Source organism: Podarcis vaucheri, assembly GCF_965113315.1.
Source record: "Podarcis vaucheri genome assembly, chromosome: 15".
Classification (NCBI taxonomy): Eukaryota; Metazoa; Chordata; class Lepidosauria; order Squamata; family Lacertidae; genus Podarcis; species Podarcis vaucheri.
Window position 1 is genome coordinate 10,163,518 of NC_138753.1, and position 20,830 is coordinate 10,184,347.

A 20,830-nucleotide genomic window follows, 5' to 3' on the forward strand; every position below is an offset into this window, starting at 1 on the left:
AAACCAAAGCATCTTCAGTAGGTTTCTAAACACCATGATTTCAGGTGCGTGTTTCATTTCAGCTAGCAATTGATTCCATAGAGTTGGAGCTGCTTGCACTAAAAGCTCAGTTTCTAGTACAAGCTCAGCACATGTGGGATGCTCAGTAGTGAGAGGTCTAGTTGCTGGGCAATGATACATGGGGTGAGGTGGTTCTTTAGATACCCTGGTCCCAAATGAACATTTCTTCATGTTGGAGGAACATCTACCACCGTTTTTTTCAAGCAGAAAAGGTCCTTGTTCTGTCTCTGGCATCACCACTTGTAAGGATCAGGGCTACATCTGCACCATACACCATAGCTGTCAATGTTTCCCTTTTTTAAAGGGAAATTCCCTTATTCCGAATAGGATTCCTCGCAAGAAAAGGGAAAAGTTGACAGCTTATGCCATACACCTAAAGTGTTACAATATCCCTCTAAGAGTCATGGCTTCCCCCCAAAGAATCCTTTGGAACTGCTGAGAGTTGTTAGGAGACAGAGCTGCAATTCTCCAAATGGTTTAACAACCAATCCTTCTTGCCAGGAAACACTGGGAATTGTAGCTCTGTGAGGGGCAGAGCTTAATGAACTACAGTTCCCAACATTCTTTGGTGGAAGCCATGACCGTTTAAAGTGGTGTGATAGTGGTATAATGTAAAGGTAAAGGTAAAGGGACCCCTGACCATTAGGTCCAGTTTTGGCCGACTCTGGGGTTGTGGCGCTCATCCTGCTTTATTGGCTGAGGGAGCCGGCGTACAGCTTCTGGGTCATGTAGCCAGCATGACTAAGCTGCAGGGCACAGAAACACCATTTACCTTCCCGTCAGAGTGGTACCTATTTATCTACTTGCACTTTGACGTGCTTTAGAACTGCTAGGTTGGCAGGAGCAGGGACCAAGCAACGGGAGCTCACCCCGTCGCGAGGATTCGAACGGCCAACCTTCTGATCGGCAAGTCCTAGGCTCTGTGGTTTAACCCACAGCGCCGCCCACGTCCCGGTTAGTGGTATAATGTATTGAGCATTAAATGTACAGATTGGGCCTAAGTGAACTAATACTTTTCAGAAGAGAGCTTTCCAAGAAAAAAAGACACTTCACCTCCTCTCCCTCACGAATTTTCAAGCAACCTTCCCCTCAATTTTTCAACACACAAATAGCACTAACAGAAAGGGGTTATCTGCTTCTGATATCCTTTTAAAGCAGTCTTCCTTTGCCATCCTTTTTCTACTTGGCAACAGCTGGGTTTGAAAACAGATAAGTCAATATCCTTTATTTTGCCTTTCGCTTTGCAGAGTGGCCAGATTTTGTAAACAGCTATTCCTCCTGGTGGGCTTCCCATGTGTTGGACTGGCTCAAGTATGGCAAACGTCTCCTCGTCATCCACTACGAAGACTTGAAGCAGACCCTGCTCCCTAATCTGAAAGAAATGGTCAGATTCCTGAACATCACAGTGACGGAGGACCGCTTGCTCTGTGTTGAGAACAACCGAGATGGGAACTTCAAGCGGTCAGGAGCCAGGCAGAAGGGATTTGACCCATTCACAGAGGAGATGAAAAACATGATCAATAAATACATTATGATGGTGGACAAAGCCCTGAGAGAGAGAAACTTTATCGGGCTTCCAAAAGAGTATTTGCCCAGATGATGTCATATGACCAGCTAACTACATAAAAAAAAAGAGAGATCCTAATAATGATTTTTTTAAAAAGGCCAGAATTTTATAGCAGTAAAAAGGCAAGATTTGCACAGGGTCTGCTGATGAATGCAAATTCTTGAGACTTGGACGCTCTTCAGGGGTACTAAGTGCTACGAAAGGCGAGCAATGAAGGATGGAAATTGGGTTATAAACCAAGGCAAAAGACATTAGCGTCTCTGCCTCTGTGTGTCCTTTTCTCTATAAATGGCTACAAATTTTAACACTTGTGTGCCCTGCTAATTATGGGAAATGTGTGTGAGGTAGGGTGGGGTGGGGGAGGCAGACAGTTCCTTTGTATCCCCCTAACTGCCTACTATCAGTACTTCTCAAGAGTAACTATAACTTTTATAACAATTTTGGCAATTCAAATGTGCAGGTTACCTCCTTGCTTTCTTTGTTTTAAACTCACCCTGATAAATATTTTTAGCTAAGTAGTTTGGGGGGGGGGAGTTGTTTTCACTGCCTTCTTCCTTTATTTATGAATTTTAAAAACTGGGTCTTTATCCTTCATGAAAAGGACATGTCTAGAGGGTTGCAATCTAGGCAATCTCAAATGGGGACATTCCCTCCTCAATATTTCTAATGAAGATTTCTAATGAAATTAAATTGGGAGCAATTATTCCTCTTGCTTTCCCACTGGAGATGGCTGAATGGATATCTATCTCCAACAAAATTCTACTCAGAGGAAACCCATTGATGTTAATGGGCCTACGTTAGTCATTAAAATGTAATAATCAGTGGGTCTGCTTGGAATAAGACTCAGTCATTGGATGCAACCCATATTCTTTAAACTAGGATTCATTTGAATTTCAAATTATGCATCTTGTTGGGTTTAGGGATTTTAGAGGGGAAAGGTATAGAATTCTAGAATTTGGCAGTGGTGATGTTGCATTAATTTTTTAACTTGGGCGGAGTGCCTCTCAAATTTTAATTTCTAAAGAGAAATGGGGAAATCCAAAATTGAATTCAGTTTCGTCAGATTTGTCAGATTTGTGGAAATCTTTACTATGGCCCCAGCTTGCTCCAGCCCTGACAATCTCTTACCAGCATGCCTTTGATGAGCTCTGGCATGAAACGAGAGGCAACTATGCAATCAGAACAGGGTGGACTCTCATTCAACCAAAGGTTTTAAAGCAGAGATTGGGTGGCTGCCCATCTAGGTAACTAGTGCAATGGATTCCCTGGGTTGGCAGAGAGTTTAGACTGCATTATCTTTGAGGTTCCTTCCCACACTATGATTGCAACAACAATATTGTTATGCCATTGTTCATCCAGTGGTGGGGGTTGGGGCATTACAAGAGTGAAATGGAGCTCCTATGACAGGACAGATCAGGGACCACACAGTGTGCCTTGTGATGACACTGCTTAAAGTGCATACAATATTGTCTTACTTGCTAACCAAGAGGGAAATACCAGCATGGAGTTTTCCATCACAAGTGAAACATAAAATACATAAGGGTAATGTGGGGGTGAGTGGGAGACTGACATGTCTAACTTTCAACCACAGTGGTTTGGAGGAGGGATAAATAAATATAAGCAAAAACCACATGGAGGAATATGGATGCCTTTGTGTCTCACCCACATCCGATTAATAAGAGCATTACTGAAAATTCATCTGATCCTATTTGTCTGTAATTTGGCAGGTTTGTTACCCAGAGACACATCTCTCATGTCAGCAGACTTTCAAGGGTCCATCAAGTTGGAAATCCTGTTGTCCAGGAGGGCCGTCCAGATGCCTCTAGGAAGCCCCCCATGAGGGCTAGAAGCTTGGCTTAACCTCTGTCCAAATAAGCACACCATTTTCACTTTGTACACACACATATATACACAAACACACTTGGGTGGGCATGACTTATTCTGGATGACAAATCATCCAAATTAGTCTGAAGTGATTTTCAGTTCTGAAATTTCCCATTAATTGAGCATCTTTGCTAGTAGGCATGTCACAGCAAGACTGCCAGGAGATGTTGCATAGCAGAATGTTATAAGTGGGACCTACAGCTTGCAAAGAAAATTGTAATGCAGAGTGCTCCTGTGCAGGTTCCTGGCCAGGATAGCCTATCTATTCCCCTTTGTAACCCATTTCCATCTTCTTCCACAACAATCAGTCAGCACCCCATGGTCAATGAGAATACTACATACAAACAGGGCTTTCTTTGAGGCACTTTCACACTCAATTCCCCCATCACCCCAAAGATTTGAAGAGGCAGGGAGCCCCTTATTTCCCTCTCAGACCTACAATTCCCAGAGCTGTTTAACAAGTAATCCCTCTTTCCAGGGAACTCTGGAAACTTCAGCTCTGTGAAGGGAATATTGGGTCCTCTAACAACTCTCAGCACTACAGTTCCCATTATGTTTTGGGGAAAGCCATGACTGTCCAAGTGGTATGAGTGCTTTAAATGCATGGTCCTGACAGCAATCTTCTGAGAGAGACAGAAGGCAAAGGTGTAACAAGAAGTAGACTGGTGTGGATGTGGCCATAGAGAGAATCTGCACATAGCTGCCTATGCCCAGTGAGATAATGAACAAGGTCTTCAGAACTTGAGCAAATGGCTGCAGTATCAAAGTCCTCATAATCCTGGAGAAACCAACACTTAACACGTGCTCACCGTATTCTCCTAACATCCTAACCAGAACGTACCCCAGTTAGAAAATGGCTTATGTAAGCTTACTTTGTCATACAATTGGTTACATGCTACAGTTGTTGGCTCATGAGAGCATGCGTTCCTCCCAATGAAAGGTATGAGATGTTTTTGACCAGCATAACTTTATATTAGCACAATCCTTCAAAGATGCCTGGAGAGCAGAGATGTAAGAAGGCACTGTTTTCTATCCATCACATGCAGCACTGTTTCCATGCTGCTGCAGTCTGTCCCCAAAACTACATTATTTGTATTATTCCACACTGTTTGTTGCAATGTGATGTGTGTGGGAAGGGGGGCATAATCAATTAGCTATCATTTGCAGACTGAAACCAATCACATTCACTGAATTGATTTCAGTTTCGGATATGAATGAATAAGCACTGGCAATTTCTCCTCCTGTTTTTGTTTTCATTCTCTGACGCCTTTACTGGGGAGTCAACAAGTACAGATGGTCTCTATGCTCTGATAATGAGGGAGACTTCTGGATTTCACCTACGCTGTGTTTATAATGCTAGAATCCTTGCAAACTTGCACTGTACAATAAAACCTCCTTCTCCTTTTCACCCATTAATGTAACAGCAACACAGTAGACTCACAGGTCTTCATCACAATGACACTACAGGAAAACTGTTCAGTCCATACAATCAAACCAGTTAATGATTTGATAGGATTACAACTGGTGTGTTCCTTTGTAAAGTACAATTCTTTCCACTCTAGCTGGAATATTGTGCAAGTCTATTCTTCAGAATTCTTTGTTCTATAAAGATCGGAATAAATGATAATGTCACTTACATTTTAGAGACAGTTAAGTCCCCGCTGCCTTAACACTCTGCTGTGGAGAGCATTTGTTTCCTTAGACATTTCCTTCCCTTCCCATTCATTTAAATAGGTTCCACTGTGCCTGTTTTATGGTTCTTTTTCATTCCTATCTCTACTAAATTAAGTTCTGGATTTCGAAAAGAAATATCAATAGCACATAACATCTGAAATCATTTTCTGCAACCCAGAGAGAACAGCAGAGAGGAATAACTTTGCCTGTCATTTCTGTCATGTTTTACATCCAGGTTCTGACTTTGAAAGCAACCTTAGATCCTAAATGTATGCTTTATTCATTATACTGACTGGTGGTGTGGTGGAACTACTGTATAAGCATTGTTTTGAAAAGGTCAGCACAGAATTAGTCCTCCCCCACTTTACTGAAGAAAGTTGAGAAAGGTATCATTAATTAACCCAAAATATGAACAGGTATGTGCACATCGATTCCATTAAGAAACTGACTGCTAGGTTTCACATTTCCTCAAGAGCGTTCTCTTTGCAGTCCTGGATAGTGGTTTGTAAAGCCATACATTTCAATGTTATGTTCGACCATATTTATTTCTGATGCAGAGTTTAGTTGATTACTGATAATACTTGTCAAGTGATTAAATGAAAATCAACGATTACATACATTTGTGTAAAATTAGAGATAGGTGCCAGAACAGCCAAGTTGATGAGGAAGCTGAGTTGCATTTCAGACACAACAGAGACTCAGATGAAGTTTCTGGAAAACATCTTATGGCTCTGCCTTTATTGGCAACACCAATTAAGATAGCTTTTGCAATTTGCTACAAAGAACCAACGAGACAAGCAAGGTGAGAAACAGGTGATTTCTAGGAGAGGAATAATGCTCTGAGAAAGAAGGAATGTGCTGTGAACTTTTAGGATATAGGCTGCAAATATTTTGAAGGAAGGAAGGATTGGATTATACCAAATGCTATTCAGATATGATGGATGGAACCAATTATACACCTGATAAGCTGTGAGACATATGACTAAGACTAAGAATGTGAGAAGAGCCCTGTTGGATTAGACCAAAAGCCTATTTATTACTGGAAAGCTCAGATCAGCTGGAGATTTGGCTTTTCTCTGTGGAAGGAGTGTGGTGCCATTGCAAAGGAACAGAGACAGCAAACACTGGCTTAAGCTGGCTGATGTCTCTAGGCTGGTTTGAGCAATAGCTTTGGTGACAAAATATGCAGAAACCTAATTTGTTCCCAGAAACTTCTCCATATCTAATGAAGGCGCATCTCCATTTTTTGCCATTAATATATCCTGAAGGTTTCCTTTCAGCAAGCAAAGTAATTAGATGGAATCTTAATTTGCATTCCCTGGGAAAAGACCATTGCCTTTCCCCAAGAGGGACACCTTTGTGAATTGGTTGTTGCCTCTGATTGACCAAAGACCTGTCATGACTATCCTGTAAACTCTGCAGTGGGAAACCTATATTGTTCTGCATAGTCTTGATCCAGTACTTGGGTTAATTACTATTTAATCTCCTCTCTGTCCAATAAACTCCTAAATATAATCACCTTTTGCTTATGGCACACCACACATTGTGAACTCTCTTTCCTATAAATCAGTGTTTCCCAACCTGTGGGTTCCCAGATGTTGTTGGACTACAACTCCCATCATTCCTAGACACCATGACCACTGGTCAGGGATGATGGGAGGTGTAGTCCAACAACATCTGGGGACCCACAGGTTGAGAACCGCTGCAAATGGACATCCCTCAGACTCAAAAAAAAATCCAGCTTTTATGGATACCCCAGGAGGCTGCTACATTAGGGCATGTCATTTTAGCGGGTGAAGTATTTTGAATTCCCAAGTCATGTTGCAACGTTTTAGAACCCCTCATTTTTGAAAGCTAAAAAATTCAATGCATCTCCTCTACTCTTCCCTAGATCTCTTCTCCTTGTCTCATCTCCCTGTCTCTCAGCCATGTTTGTTATTTTGTTTTGGGTTAGTCATGGCCCTTGTAGGAAGTCATGACCCTTGTAGGAAGCCACAATCAAGCATTTTTCCCCCTTTTTAAGGAAACAGATTGGCTAACAGAATGCAAGCTTGTTGGATGCCTCTCTGCCATGGAACAGACCAGTCATCAAAGTCCCACCAAACACTTGCTACCTTGCCCTTGCAGTTCATACTTTCATACTGCATCACGGTGTGGTATGCTGGTTTGACATCAACTGATAGGAAGTGCCTACAGAGGGTGGTGAATACAGCACAAGATATTATGGGCTGTCCCGTGAATCCGCTGGATGAAATAGCGGAAGAACGTTGCCTCAGGAGAGTGAGGAAAATTCTCAGGGATGAGTCACACCCTGGCTGGCACTTTCTTGATCTCCTGCCCTCAGGCAGAAGATATAGAAGCATGATTAGTCGCACCAACAGGGTAGAGAACAGCTTCTATCTGTGGGCTGTTAGGCTGCTGAATTAAGATAACAACAGGGCAACTGACTTTCGGGTTTGGTGGGTGTGCATCAGTAAACGAGGGGGAATTAAAACTAAGAGAGCTGAGTGGGGGTGCTTGTGTAATCTCACTGTATACAAGTTGTACAAGTGACAATAAAGTATTTCAATTTCATAGGGAAACTCAGAGAACCATTTCCTTCTATTCTGCTTTCCTCAGGACAGGCAGCTACTGTCTGATCACTCACCACAATGTCCACCTTTTCTATTTCCCCAATCTCACTGTCTTTGTATCCTCACAATGCCATTTCCATTCAAACTTCTCCCTAGTACATCTAGGTTTCCATTGTAGCCCTTCTGCTTCCCTAGCACCCACACACTCCACATACAGTAAACACTCCACTCTCCATCTCTTCCTGGCACTACCATTGGAAGGGTTGAAGCTATTGGCCCAGTCAGTGTAAATGTGGGTAGCCTGTACATTAATTTGTAGCAACCCACCATCTCACTCTTTGCTAACCTGGCAGTTGACATGTCAAGCCACGTAAATCCATTTTATTTATGATCCATGTTATTCACGATCCAATCTTTTAGTAGTGTGAGATTACAGGGGTTCCAGGCACTTACCCAGTGTCTGTGTTTGTGTGGTATCTTTATGATATATGGTTTCTTTACACATATATACAACCTGAGCTTACGATGGAGGGGTCTTGCTTCTCCCATAGCCCAGCCTTGAATTCAAGCAGATATCAAACATTGCTCTCTGACCCTCTGCTTGCTGTTTTGCTTCTAGCTCACAAAATTCCACACTTCAAGCTCAGGCTTTATCTTTCTACGTACAGTGGTACCTTCGTTCTCGAACTTAATTCATTCCAGGAGTCCGTTCGACTCCTGAAACATTCAAAAACCAAGGTACAGCTTCTGATTGGCTGCAGGAGCTTCCTGCACTCAAACCAGTGGCGTAGCGTGGGGGTGCAGGGGGGGCCCGGCCGCACCGGGCGCAACATCTGGGGGTTAGGGTTAGGGGGCGCAAATCCACGGGTTAGGGGGCTCAAATCCATGGGTTAGGGGGCGCAAATTACTTGCCTTGCCCCGGGTGCTGACAACCCACGCTACGCCACTGACTCAAACAGAAGCCACGTCGGATGTCTGGCTTCTAAAAAACGTTTGGAAATTGGAACACTTACTTCTGGGTTTTCAGCATTCAGGAGCTGATTTGTTTGACAACTAAGCTGTTCACAAACCAAGGTATGACTGTATTTGAGAGTTGGCGGAGGGGCCCCACCCATCTGCTGTCTGGCATAGAGTCCCATCTCTTAATGGTCCATCACCCCAGGCAGTTACCTTATCAGAGAGCTAGCCTGGCTTATATTTTAACATTTGCTGGGTCCAGGGGTTAAAAAGGTCTGGCCCACACAAACTCATAGCAGTACACAGAGGTGCTGAATGTATGCTATAAAAAAACCCAGCCCCACAAAACCTAAACATCTTGGATCTGTAACAGAGCCTTTATGTGTTGCATAAAACATTTCATTTTAATAATGCACTTTCATTGTATATATTGTTGCAGTGATCGCTTGACATCATTTATGTGAAGGAGTTTAGCATTCCCTCTCATTAGGATAGATGTAATAGGACTTGGCCAAAACTAAGCACCCATTAAGAAGCATGACTGGAAATGAAATAATTCCTAATGTGATTCTCTTGCTTTCCAACAGATGTATAGTGAAATCTGCTTGATTAGCAAAATGGGATCAGATTTACATTAGCACCAAACTTCATCTTAGTTACGGTAGAATCATCACATCTGCAAACAAGTACAGACAGTAAAAAGGTTATCTAATCTTAAACAGAAGTGTTTGGACATAACCCTTAGAAAAGTAGTGGGCAACCTCAGACTTAAATACTAATTGTAGCCCTCCAAAATGGGAAGGGAAGGAAAAATGACCACCTCCTTGCATATCCACCATATATATGTAACAGGGAAATTACAGGGCACAATTCAAAGCATTGGTTATGACCTACAAAGGCCTATACAGCTTGGGTCCAGGTTATCGGAAGAACTGTATCTCCTTACGTGAGCTGGACTGGGCTTTGAAATCTTCTGAGGAGCCTTTCTCTTGGACCTTCACAGGGACATTGGGTGAGGTCATGACAGAAGACCTTCCTGGTGGCTGCTCCTAGATTGTGGAACTCCCTTCCATGGGTGGTCAGAGTGGTCCCCTTCTGGCTTTCCTCTCACCAGCAGGCAAATAATTTTATTCCAACAGGTCTTTGAACACTAACTGACTGACGTGGTAAGGCTTTTTGTATGTCCTTTTAAGCGTTTTCAGTGATATTTCAGTGCCATTTTTAAAAGATTCATATTTATTGTGTGCCATTAGTTGCATTTGTTTCAATTTATGCAGTGAGCTGCTTTGGGGCCTACATTGGGAATATGAAATAATATATGTTATATCCAACAAATATTCTTGAGTTTCAATCACAGCTGGAGAAAGGAATGGACCAGGCCATTTTGTTACCTAACTCAAAGGGCAAGTTGGCAGCACGCCCCATTCCATGTAGAGAATTCCGCTGGTCTGGTTGCTGAATCTTTCTTCAACACTGATGACTGGACAGCATCGTTGCATGTGACAACAGCAGGCTAATTTAGAAGGCACAGGACAGGCCACATGGTGCATACAGAAGGAAACAACCCAGGAAGTGGGACTTGCCACCCCATTTCTTATGTGTGGTGTGGAGAAAGCAGGTGGAGGGAAGTTTTTCTCCTCTTATAACACTAGGACTGAATGTCGGAAGCTGAATGTTGGAAGAAGAAGAAGAAGAAGAAGAAGAAGAAGAAGAAGAAGAAGAGGAGGAGTTTGGATTTGATATCCCGCCTTTCACTCCCTTTAAGGAGTCTCAAAGCGGCTAACATTCTCCTTTCCCTTCCTCCCCCACAACAAACACTCTGTGAGGTGAGTGGGGCTGAGAGACTTCAAGGAAGTGTGACTGGCCCAAGGTCACCCAGCAGCTGCATGTGGAGGAGCGGAGACACGAACCCGGTTCCCCAGATTACAAGACTACCGCTCTCAACCACTACACCACACTGGCTCTCCTTTGAGAGAAAGCACTTCTTTGAACAGTGCATAGTTAAACTATGACATTTGCTTCCACAAGAGGCTGTGATGGCCACCAACTCTCCTCAGAAAAGCATTACCTAAATTCATGGAGGATAAGGCTACTAACCCAGATGGCCATGTTCTACCTCTGCAGTCAGAGAAGCACAGGAGGGGCGAGTGCTGTTGTACTCAGGTCCTGCTTGTAGCTTTCCCCAAAAGAGGCACCAGCTTGCAAGGGCATCAAACACATGTCAGGACATCCTGCACATGATGTCCCAACATGATGCACATGACTGCACATGACGTTAGGATGTTGGGAAGAGCCTCGGGGTGGAGCCAAATGTGGCAGCCATGTGACTCAATGGCCTGCAGCTCCTCCTCTTGAAGCTGCCACCAGCAGGAGACTGCTTTGGCCCTCCTTCCCCCTCCTTCTCCAGGAGGAGAAGGAGCCAGCCACCAGAGCCATGCCACGCTAGTCTCCGTGCTTTGGCTCCATGCGTTTGGGACATTGGGGGGCCTCCCCCCAAAATATAGGAGGGCTCTAAAAGGGCCCAGCCCCTATTCCCACAGACATCTCATTGTCCACTGTGAGAGCAGGATGTTGGGATAGCTGGGTCACTAGACTAATCCAGCTGCGCTCTTATGTTCCTTCAGCATCTGTTGTCTGAGACCACTACTTTTGCCCACTGGTGAGGCTCTACTTGTTTGGAGAATATTCCCCTGAAAGGTTGTACAAGAGGTTTTCTTTGTCCGTTTGAAGCAAATTCATTTGAGCTCTGTTTCAAACATATTCTCCTCCTTTTTAACTTCACAGAGAAGGACAAAAAAAAATTGGGGGGATTACAAACCTAATATATAATTTGCACATCTGAAAATGTGCTGCAGTCATTAAAGACTAATAAAATAAAGCAGATTAAAAGGATAGCTCCCTTAAAGATTGATCTTGGCTACCCAAGGTCAAAAGTAAATTATAAGTAATGCAGTCAAGAAGTTGGACGGCACTGACTGGATAAATGTCATAACTGAAACAAGCAGTAACTCAATTTTCTATATTTGAACATCTCATTATATTCCATGCCATTGAAAGACATATTAGGTTCCTGAGAGGTGACACAGAAGGTCTCCAGCTGAAAATCCAGCCTTTAATTATTTTGTGGAGGTTAATGTGCCTATAGGAGTGCAGTAGCTCGGACTTAACAGTGACTAATAGATTCCGATGGAAACGAATTTAATGGAAAATTAATAAAGCGGTACAGAACGGTCCCAGGTTTAAATATGAAGGCTTGGAACAATTGCAAGAAAAAGTAGGTCTCAAGTTCAAATGCCTCCTTTTGAAGAGTTCCATTGCTCAGGTGGTTGGCATCTAGGTGAGAGGTCCAGCATCATGAGTAGTCTTTTGAACATTTACAGCAGTTTACAATGTGTGTTAACACACTCTCAGTAAAGGCTGTACATGTTGGTTTTCCATAGGGAAGGTCAGTGAATTAGTGGTAGAGCATATCCTTTGCATGAAGAAGGTCTCAGATCCAGTCAAATATCTCTAGTTCTGAGAGGTGCCAGAACTGAGTTTCAGTGACTTCTGGCTGGAAAAAAAAAAGCCCTGATGTTAAGGCACTACATAGAAATAATATTTGCACAGGCTCTGTGTGCAGTGTGTGGCAGAGTGAACAGCCCAGTCCTATTCACTATTGGAAGCTACCTTATACTGAGCCAAACAATTGGTGCATCTAGTTCAGTATTGTCTACACTGAGTGGCAGCAGCTCTGTGGGATTTGAGGCAGGAAATTTTCCTAGCCTTACCTCGAGAGACCAAGGATTGAACTTGGGACCTTCTGTATGCAAGACACATGCTCTTCCTCTGAGTTATGGCCCTTTGCGTGGTGATTCCCTCCTCCCACCAGTTGGAATAAATGAAGACACAGGACACCGTTATTTTAGGTTAATGGGCAAAAAATGGCCACAACTTTATTGGTTACAGGTAAGAGCGGTATTGGCTTTAGGCCTATCCGGCATGAAACCGGAAAGGGTTAACACCAGCAGGGGGAGCCCCTGCGATGCACATCCCTAGGCACGCCCTGAGGGGTCACCGCTCGGGGGTGCACTTTAGGCCCTGGCCTCCATAGGTTTTGGACGAGGCAACGCCCCCCGGAATCCTTTACCAGACTTACCTTAAATATTTGGGGGAGGTGATGGCGCTCCTCCCCCCCAACTCATCTGCATAATAATACCCCTACCAATGCCTAACCACCAAACCAAGGACGTTGTGACGATTTGCTACGAGGTAGGTGAAAAAAACAAATGGCCAGTGCCAATTTGCCAAGCGGAAAAATTCTTACCAGGCCCCTTTTGACAACCAACCGAGGTCCATAGCAAGGTCAGAGGGAAAACCTAGAGGGTGGGTGGGAAACCGCAGCTGCAGTGAGGACGAAAAGGGGAGATTCCAGGGCCGTGCCGACCTTAAGTGACCCAGGCCACGCCCCCGGGGCCAGCCGATTGGCTGGCCCTGGGGCTGACACGGCCCGAGGATTCCCCAGGTCGCACGGAGCTGAAGGCAACCCTGCGCAGTTGTTGGGGGCGTGAGCCCGCAACTCCACCTCCTCCTTATGTCGGAAGTGGCTTTCTCAATATGTGTTCTTCTTCACACGTTCCCAAATACACAGCTGGGAAACCTTATGGAATGATGACAGTGCTGAACACCATGGCAACAACATTCTTTTTTCCTGCCAGCTAGGCAGTCTTTTTTCTCATTTTTTTTTTTTTAACAGCACACATGTCTTAGCATCAGCCGTCAGGGAGGCTGGCTCCTTCCGAGTTTCCGGGAGATAATCTTCTTACTCAAGGAGTTTACAAGAAGATTGTGTTAACATTTCGCATGATGCATTTGTCAATTTCCATCTTGAAATCTAGCCTGCATTTGCTAACATCCTCCTAGGAGCCACAGCTGGAATGAGCTTCAGTCCCATTTGAGCTAATTGGGCTATTGAAAGAGAAATTCAAAAAGCGTAAAGGGAATATCCCTATTGAAGTGTTCATGTGCATCTGTAGACGATTAAAGGAATAATGTGCAACAATGTTTATTTTAAAAACTGATAAATGGTGGAGGTTTAGCCATTCTCAACAACAACAAAAAAAAGGACCTGCTCAGAGCCCCCCTGGAACACCACTTTTGTTGTCTGAGGCAGAGAAGCAAATCATGCCCTCCTTTCCTCAAGTCGAGGTTCACAGTACCCCAGGCCAAGTTTTCATGGCACATGAGCAGGGCTGGATTAAGAAAATAGGCATGTGCATCAAAGGAAGGGGAACAACACAGAAATTTTCCACTGATGGATTTACCATGGACCATATGGTGTAACTGAACCAGGTTCCACAAAAAAGGCTCCCACAATAAATGGGGGGGGGGAAATCACATACATATGCATACAATACTAATAACACAGCAATAAAAAAAATAGTAATAATAGAGATGAATGATATATGGTTTCTTATTGTTTCTATTTTGAATTAGATATATATGGGGGCACTAAAACATTTTAAGTGCTTAGGGCCTCTAAAAGCCCTGCACATGAGTCTGAAAATCCAGCATCTCTTCCTCTTTGGTACTGTTTGGAATCCCATCCCAAACAGTGTTGCTGGCATGGGAAAGGACTGGTGGTGTCTCACTGCATGGCACCCTTATGTGAGAGAGGGGGGATCCCAGGAACAGACCAAGACCACCAGCTGCTGGCTTCCCAGTGGGGCTCCTCAGCTTGCATGCATTCTCGCAGAACAGAAGAAGCCCTGAGGCCTGGATTCAGCAGCTTCCAGCCAGTGGCGAAGCTGCATGCTCCGGCACCGGGGGCGGAGAGCAGGTGGGGGCATGGCCAGCGTGCGCCCTGGGGTGTGGTGTGCCACCTGCAGGGGTGTGGTGCCTGGCGCAGTGAGGAGGTGTGGGGTGCGTGTCCAGGGGGGTGGCTGCAATGGTACCCCCTCCCCAATGGTGCTGGGGTGGTGTGCTCCTCCCTATTCCTCCGCCAGTGCTCCCAGAAACACCTGCCACTCCACTCCCTAGCTGAATTTCACCATCTAGCTGGGTTGGTGGATTTAAATTTGGGCCGTTGTGGGGGCAGGCCTGCTACCAGCAAGGGTGACAGCAAAGAGGGGAGCCCCTTCAGGGGAGAACAAGGGCAAAGGAAAAGAAGGACAGAGAGTAGTGGGAGGAAATGCATTTTTCTACAGACCTGCTAGAACTGTGTCTGGTCTGTCCCTGTCCCCATATCCTTTCAGAGATTTTCAATGCAATTACCCCAATAATTATCATGGGATACAAGCAGGAATTACTCGCCATTCCACCCTTTGTTCACCACATGTGGAAATGTTTCCATTCTTCTGTGGTTAATCTTCCACCAAAAAGCTATGTTATTAACCTCCCCGTCCTGCCCTTTACGTAATTCAGTACGTAAACTGCATTGCCATAACGTAATTCCATCCCATTCATTTCAGTGCAAAGGAAACACAGCACAAAGGTGTGGGAAAGTAACCATTTACACATTGTTTGTGGACTGAAATCAACAAGAACAGCGAATGCCAGTTGCATTTGCTGGATTGATTTTCATCTGTCCAGGAGACAGATGAATAAACTCCTGTTTCTGTTCTTGTCAGAAATCTCTGGTATCCCCAGATGTAGTTACAAGAAACTTGTGGCGATTGGGATCATATAAAAATCAGTGGTGAGGAACAAGGACCACCCAGTTTTCATTTGCCTATAGCTTTCACAAACCTAGACCATTGCCCGTGCAGTCTGAGGTTGATGACAGTAAGAGCTCAGCAGCATACAACAATTGGAGACCTTCAGGTTCTCCATTCCTGGTGAAAGCATACCCCTCATTCTAGAGTCCTGATGTGCCAAATTAGTGCCTCTGTTTTCTATCCACAAAGACACACAACGTCAGAATCAAGACAGCAAGTTAATAATTGCTCGCCTGTTAGGTTTCCAATGTTAATTAGGGCCTAAGGGCTTCTGGCTGTAGATCTGAACAGCACAGTCCCTCTGAAAAACAAAGCATTGAACTTATATGGAAGGGGTGGGATGCAAAATTAATATGCATCCACAAACAGGGAAGGGCATGTAATTCACAAGAAAGGGAAAGAAGAGGGTGTTGCATTCTAGGGCACACATAAAAGGATGTGTTTAGGTCTTAATCTGAGCCTGAAGTCAACACATTTCAGACCTAGAAAATGTTTTAATTCCAGAGCTTCAATTAAATATGAGCTCACTCTTCCAGTTCTGTTTCTTTCCAGTTCCATGGTTTTAGCACTGTCTTCCTTTTCTCCTGAATTTAACGAGGATACTGTCTGGAATTTGAGGCACAGGTAGACTGAAGCAGATTATACCTCCTTCCATTTATTTGCCTCTTTTTTGTAGCCCTGATAGCAGTGTGAGTGACCAATACAGGTGTGTGCTTTGACGAAATCCAAAGCAATACTGGTCAGACCTGTTTATTTCTTTATGTGTGCCATGAAAACAACACAGAGATAAAATAAATGGGAAAGCAGAATAACAAGTATTGGAATAATATTTCAAGTATTAATTAAATATATGCTGCCAGCTGTGAATGTCAACAACTTGAGGATAGAATTATCCTAATAATTGCTGTGATTATGTTACTCCACAGCAACAATGCCATATTGATTAGAAGTTCTTGGGATGGAACTAATTGAATATTTCGGCAAGTTCAACAGCAATTGCTCTAAGAAGCCAGTGGAAGCGCTTTGTGTTCATTTGAAAATATATTGCTGGGATGAAGACTGTTGCGAGCATAAATACTGGGTACAAATAAAGGGCACTATCAGGACCGAACTTTGGATAGTAGTCCATGGTGAGCCAAGGGCTGTGAACCAGGAGCCAAGCTCCAAGCCAGATGTCAGGAGAGAAAGTGAGACCCAAAGAACAAATAAGGAGAATAAGTTAAGAAGCGAACCAAAAGTCAAGAATGAAAGCCATTCAAGGATGCAGGAATGCACCTGAGTTCAGGTAGACCTTACAGCTCAAGCAGGCTCAGATGGTAAAGGAATCCCCTTATACCCTTTCTTGCTCTTGAGGAAGCCAATGGCCAACTTGAGTAGCTGGAATCTGATGGTACTTACTGAGAAGCTTCCACCTGCAATTCAGTGATTTCACTATGTGATGCAGCAAGACACAATCTTCATTGTCTTATACTTACAGACCAATAGATCTTGGATATGAAATTCATGTGTTGGTGGCTGTTGGGGAATTTGCTAAAGATTGAAAATATAGTGGTTCCTTACTTGGTCTGATCTGATCTAATTCTATGAACTGGTGTGTTGAAAATTTTATTCACTATTCACAGGATTCACTCTATACGTCCTAGCTTTTCACAAGGACAGAAGTCATGTTAGCACCATCCAAAGCTTCTCCAAACACCTATAGAGCACAGGGACATGGGAGAAGACACACACTTCCTTATATGGAAAGGTTGGTGCCTTGGATAGCCCATAGCTAATGACTTGTTTATGTATCAACCAACCAACCAATCAAAAAACAAACATAAGATGCATTGATAAGACATTTTCTGAACAGCAATCAGTAAGTTCCCTCTGGCTCAATTCATAGCTAATTTGGGCTTCCCAAGATCTCTCAGGCAGAGAGAGAGAGAGAGAGAAATCTGTATTTTCTGCTCTTGAAAACAACTCCCCCCCAAAAACCACCACAACTGATGCCCAACAACAACAGAAATCATGTCTGACTTCCCCCTGCCATCCATCTCTGCTAGTCCCCTTCTCAAGAAAACTTGCCTGAGAGAAACCTGCTCCTTGGTAACAATGGAAGCCTTATATTGGTTCTTTCCCTAAAAACTGAACACTAATAAGCAGGCTTAATGACATAACATCCTGCCAGGGCGCATGGGGATGTTGTTTTCTCTGCCTTCTGGCCCAATTCAATGAATTGGAAGGCTTAGGAGGCTACAGATCTCATGCACCCCAGAAGGAAACAACACTTCTGGGCATTTTCCTGGGCACCCAGGTATCAAATACGGTTTAGTATGGCTGGGAAGCCATCCCCCACCATCCAATTCAGGACTTGATTTGGGACTACAGATTTGCTCAAACCTAGACCAATCTGAGGTTGACGTAATCTAGATCTGGGCTCTGAACTGATTTAAACATTAAACATGCAGTTGGGAGGGGGAGGAGGTGACGCTACCTCTCCTCCCATCCCTCCCTACTGCACTGCAGAGAGCAAGATTAAAATGTTTGCTCACTGCATGGTTCTGTCCTGTTCTACAAATGCATCGCCCCTGTTGTGAAAAGTCTTGCACAGCCAAATTGCAATGTGGGGCTGTTTGAAAGTCCTCTTGCAAGCAGCACCACATTACTCCTTGATGGTTGCTTCTGGTGGACTTAACTGACCTGGGGAGATCAGGAGCTATCTTAACCCAATTCAATGCAGGCTTCAGGCTTCGGCCGAATCCAGTGCTAGTTAGGACAAGTCCCATAAAAATGGTAAGTACTTTGAACAATGCCAAAGAGCTACAAAATAAAGGGAGGCAAGCAATGTGGAAGCACATGTGGTAGAAAAGCAAATGAGCAAGAGTAAGAAGGACCTTGCATATTTATGGCCAGAAGATAAAACCGTGCCTTGCCATTTAAATCTTGCAGCATCTATGGCTAAAAATTAGCTGATTCGAATGTATGTGAGCGGAAAGCTTATAAGGGCATCATTATTCAATAAAACACAGCCAATGCCTCTGTTGAAAATCACACCTGACAGGCTGAAGAGCTTCTAAAGTGTTTCTAAGTCTGGGAAATTAAATCCATATCATTATGGGATGCACGCGCACATAGAGAGAGATGTTTTGAGTTTCTCAAGCTGGGAGAAATGTGTTCCATGATATAACTTACCTTGTGCTGAGCCTGACACTATTAAACTACAATTCCCATCATCCTTGATCATCAGGCATGATGATGGGAGGGCACAGCCTTCAGCACCATTAAATGCAATGGCACTTGCTTGTGGGTGAATGGGCATGGAATTGCACTGCAAATCTAGGCAACTTTGTGGATCCCAACATCAATACTGAGCAGTGTAGAGAGGAGAAAGAAATAGGGGAGGGGCAAAGAGAATAATTTATTATTATTATTATTATTATTATTATTATTATTATTATTATTATTATTATTTCTACCCAGCTCATCTGGATGAGTTTCCCCAGCCACTCTGGGCGGCTTCCAACAAAATATTAAAATACAATTGTCCATCAAACATTAAAAGCTTCCCTAAACAGGGCTGCCTTCAGATGTCTTCTAAAAGTCTGGTAGTTGTTTTTCTCTTTGACATCTGGTGGGAGGGTGTTTCACAAGGCGGGTGCCACTACAGAGAAGGCCCTCTGCCTGGTTCCCTGTAACTTGGCTTCTCGCAGTGAGGGAACCACCAGAAGGCCCTTGTTGCTGGACAAGAAGGAAACAATTAAGAGTAGATCTGTTTTTGACCTATAAAGTCTAATGCAGCTCAGGACCCTTAACCTTATTGACCGTCTTTCCCCATATGAACTGAATTGTATCCTGCAATCATCACCTGTGCCCCCTTCTTCATATGCCTCCTCCATGGGAGGTCTGGAGGGTAGAAACATAAGGATGGTCCTTTTCTGTGGTGGGAGGCTCACCTTCCCCCAGTCTTATACACCCTTATACACCAGATGGGGAAAAAACAAATAATTTTTTTTGCCAGGCCTTTGGGTTTTAATTACCTATGGCAGTAGTTTTCAACCAGTCTTCCATGACACCCTGGGGTGCCTTGAATGATGGTTAGGGGTCCCACAGGCCATCCTGGCCTCTGGCCTTCTTTCCTTCCCTTCCACCTCTGATGTCCTCTTGTGTCTCTGCCTCCCAAAGGCTTGCACAGCTGTTTGTTGCAGTGGCCCTGGCTACAAGCTCCCCAGGTGAATGGTGCCTCTGGGGCTGGCTAGGGGGTCCTTCCCAGGCCCCTGTGGAGCAGTGTGAGGAGGCACCTCTTTGGAGGGCGGGCGGGGGGGCAGCTCAGAGACTAGGGGTGGCAGCAGCAGCTGCCCAGAGGACTCCCAAGGAGAGGAGAGAGGAGAGAAACACTGAGGGAACACTCCACAAGGAAGGGTGTTTGAAAAAGGGTGAGAGGCCGCCAGCTCTGCAGGAAAGGATTACATAACTGGGCTCCTGAGTCCCACAGAGGTGCCACAGAAGAAATGTAGTTGGTCAAGGGAGCTGTGGACTCAGAAAGGTTGAAAACCTCTGATCTAGACTATCTTAGATACTGGAGTAGACTAAATGCTTTTGAGGACCATATTCCCACAAGTTCTGCTCGTTGGAGCAACTAAGGACAAGAGACTGGGGACAAAAATGTCAAGACAAACTTAGGGTTGTTTAATAATAATATTTTTTTATTATTTATACCCCACCCATCTGGCTGGGTTTCCCCAGCTACTCTGGGTGGTTTATAATCTCCAAATGGAAAAATATTTCTCCCTTAATTCATGTGAACTTAGAAATTAGATCTTTGACCATGACGCCATCTAAGACAGAGCTTCCATTACTGCGGGCTGCTACTCTGTTTGGTACCCTGAAATTCAAGGTCTCACTACTTTAAAACACTGACTTTTCCACATTTATGTAGAGGCTTTGTTAAACTTAGGTTTCAACAGCATACTCAGAAGGGAGATACTTTGGAATGGCTCATATGACATGGAAATAGCTCATATGGCATTTATGGATGTAATCAGGTTGAGGATATCATGCACTATTTGTTGATTTGCCCTTTGTATACAGTGCCCAAAGAATTTTTTGCATCTCCTATTCCTTATTGGTTCTCAGATCGATCCCCCCAGGAAGTGATAGCTGAACTCTTATTATTATTATTATTTTATAAAATGATATTTATTAAAAGTTTAACAATTACAGAATAAAGAAAAAAAGAAAACAACACAAAATTTAACAAGACATACATTACAATACATAAAAAGGAAACCATAAAAAACAATACAATAATAATAATAATAATTTATTATTTGTACCCCGCCCATCTGGCTGGGTTTCCCCAGCCACTCTGGGCGGCTTCCATAGAAACCAAAAAACACTAAAATATCATACATTAAAAACTTCCCTGAACAGGGCTGCCT

The 20,830-nt window shown here is 43.9% G+C and overlaps 1 protein-coding gene across 1 annotated transcript in view; it reads left to right on the forward strand.

The window, feature by feature from the left end:
- Nucleotides 1-3,257, forward strand: part of WSCD1 (WSC domain containing 1) — a 42,915-nt gene extending 39,658 nt beyond the window's left edge. Inside the window, exon 9 of the mRNA XM_082201244.1 lies at nt 1,308-3,257. Coding sequence (XP_082057370.1) covers nt 1,308-1,660 — 353 coding nt within the window. The 3' untranslated portion in view covers nt 1,661-3,257. The remainder of the gene's footprint in view (nt 1-1,307) is intronic.
- The last annotated feature ends 17,573 nt before the right edge of the window (nt 3,258-20,830 follow it).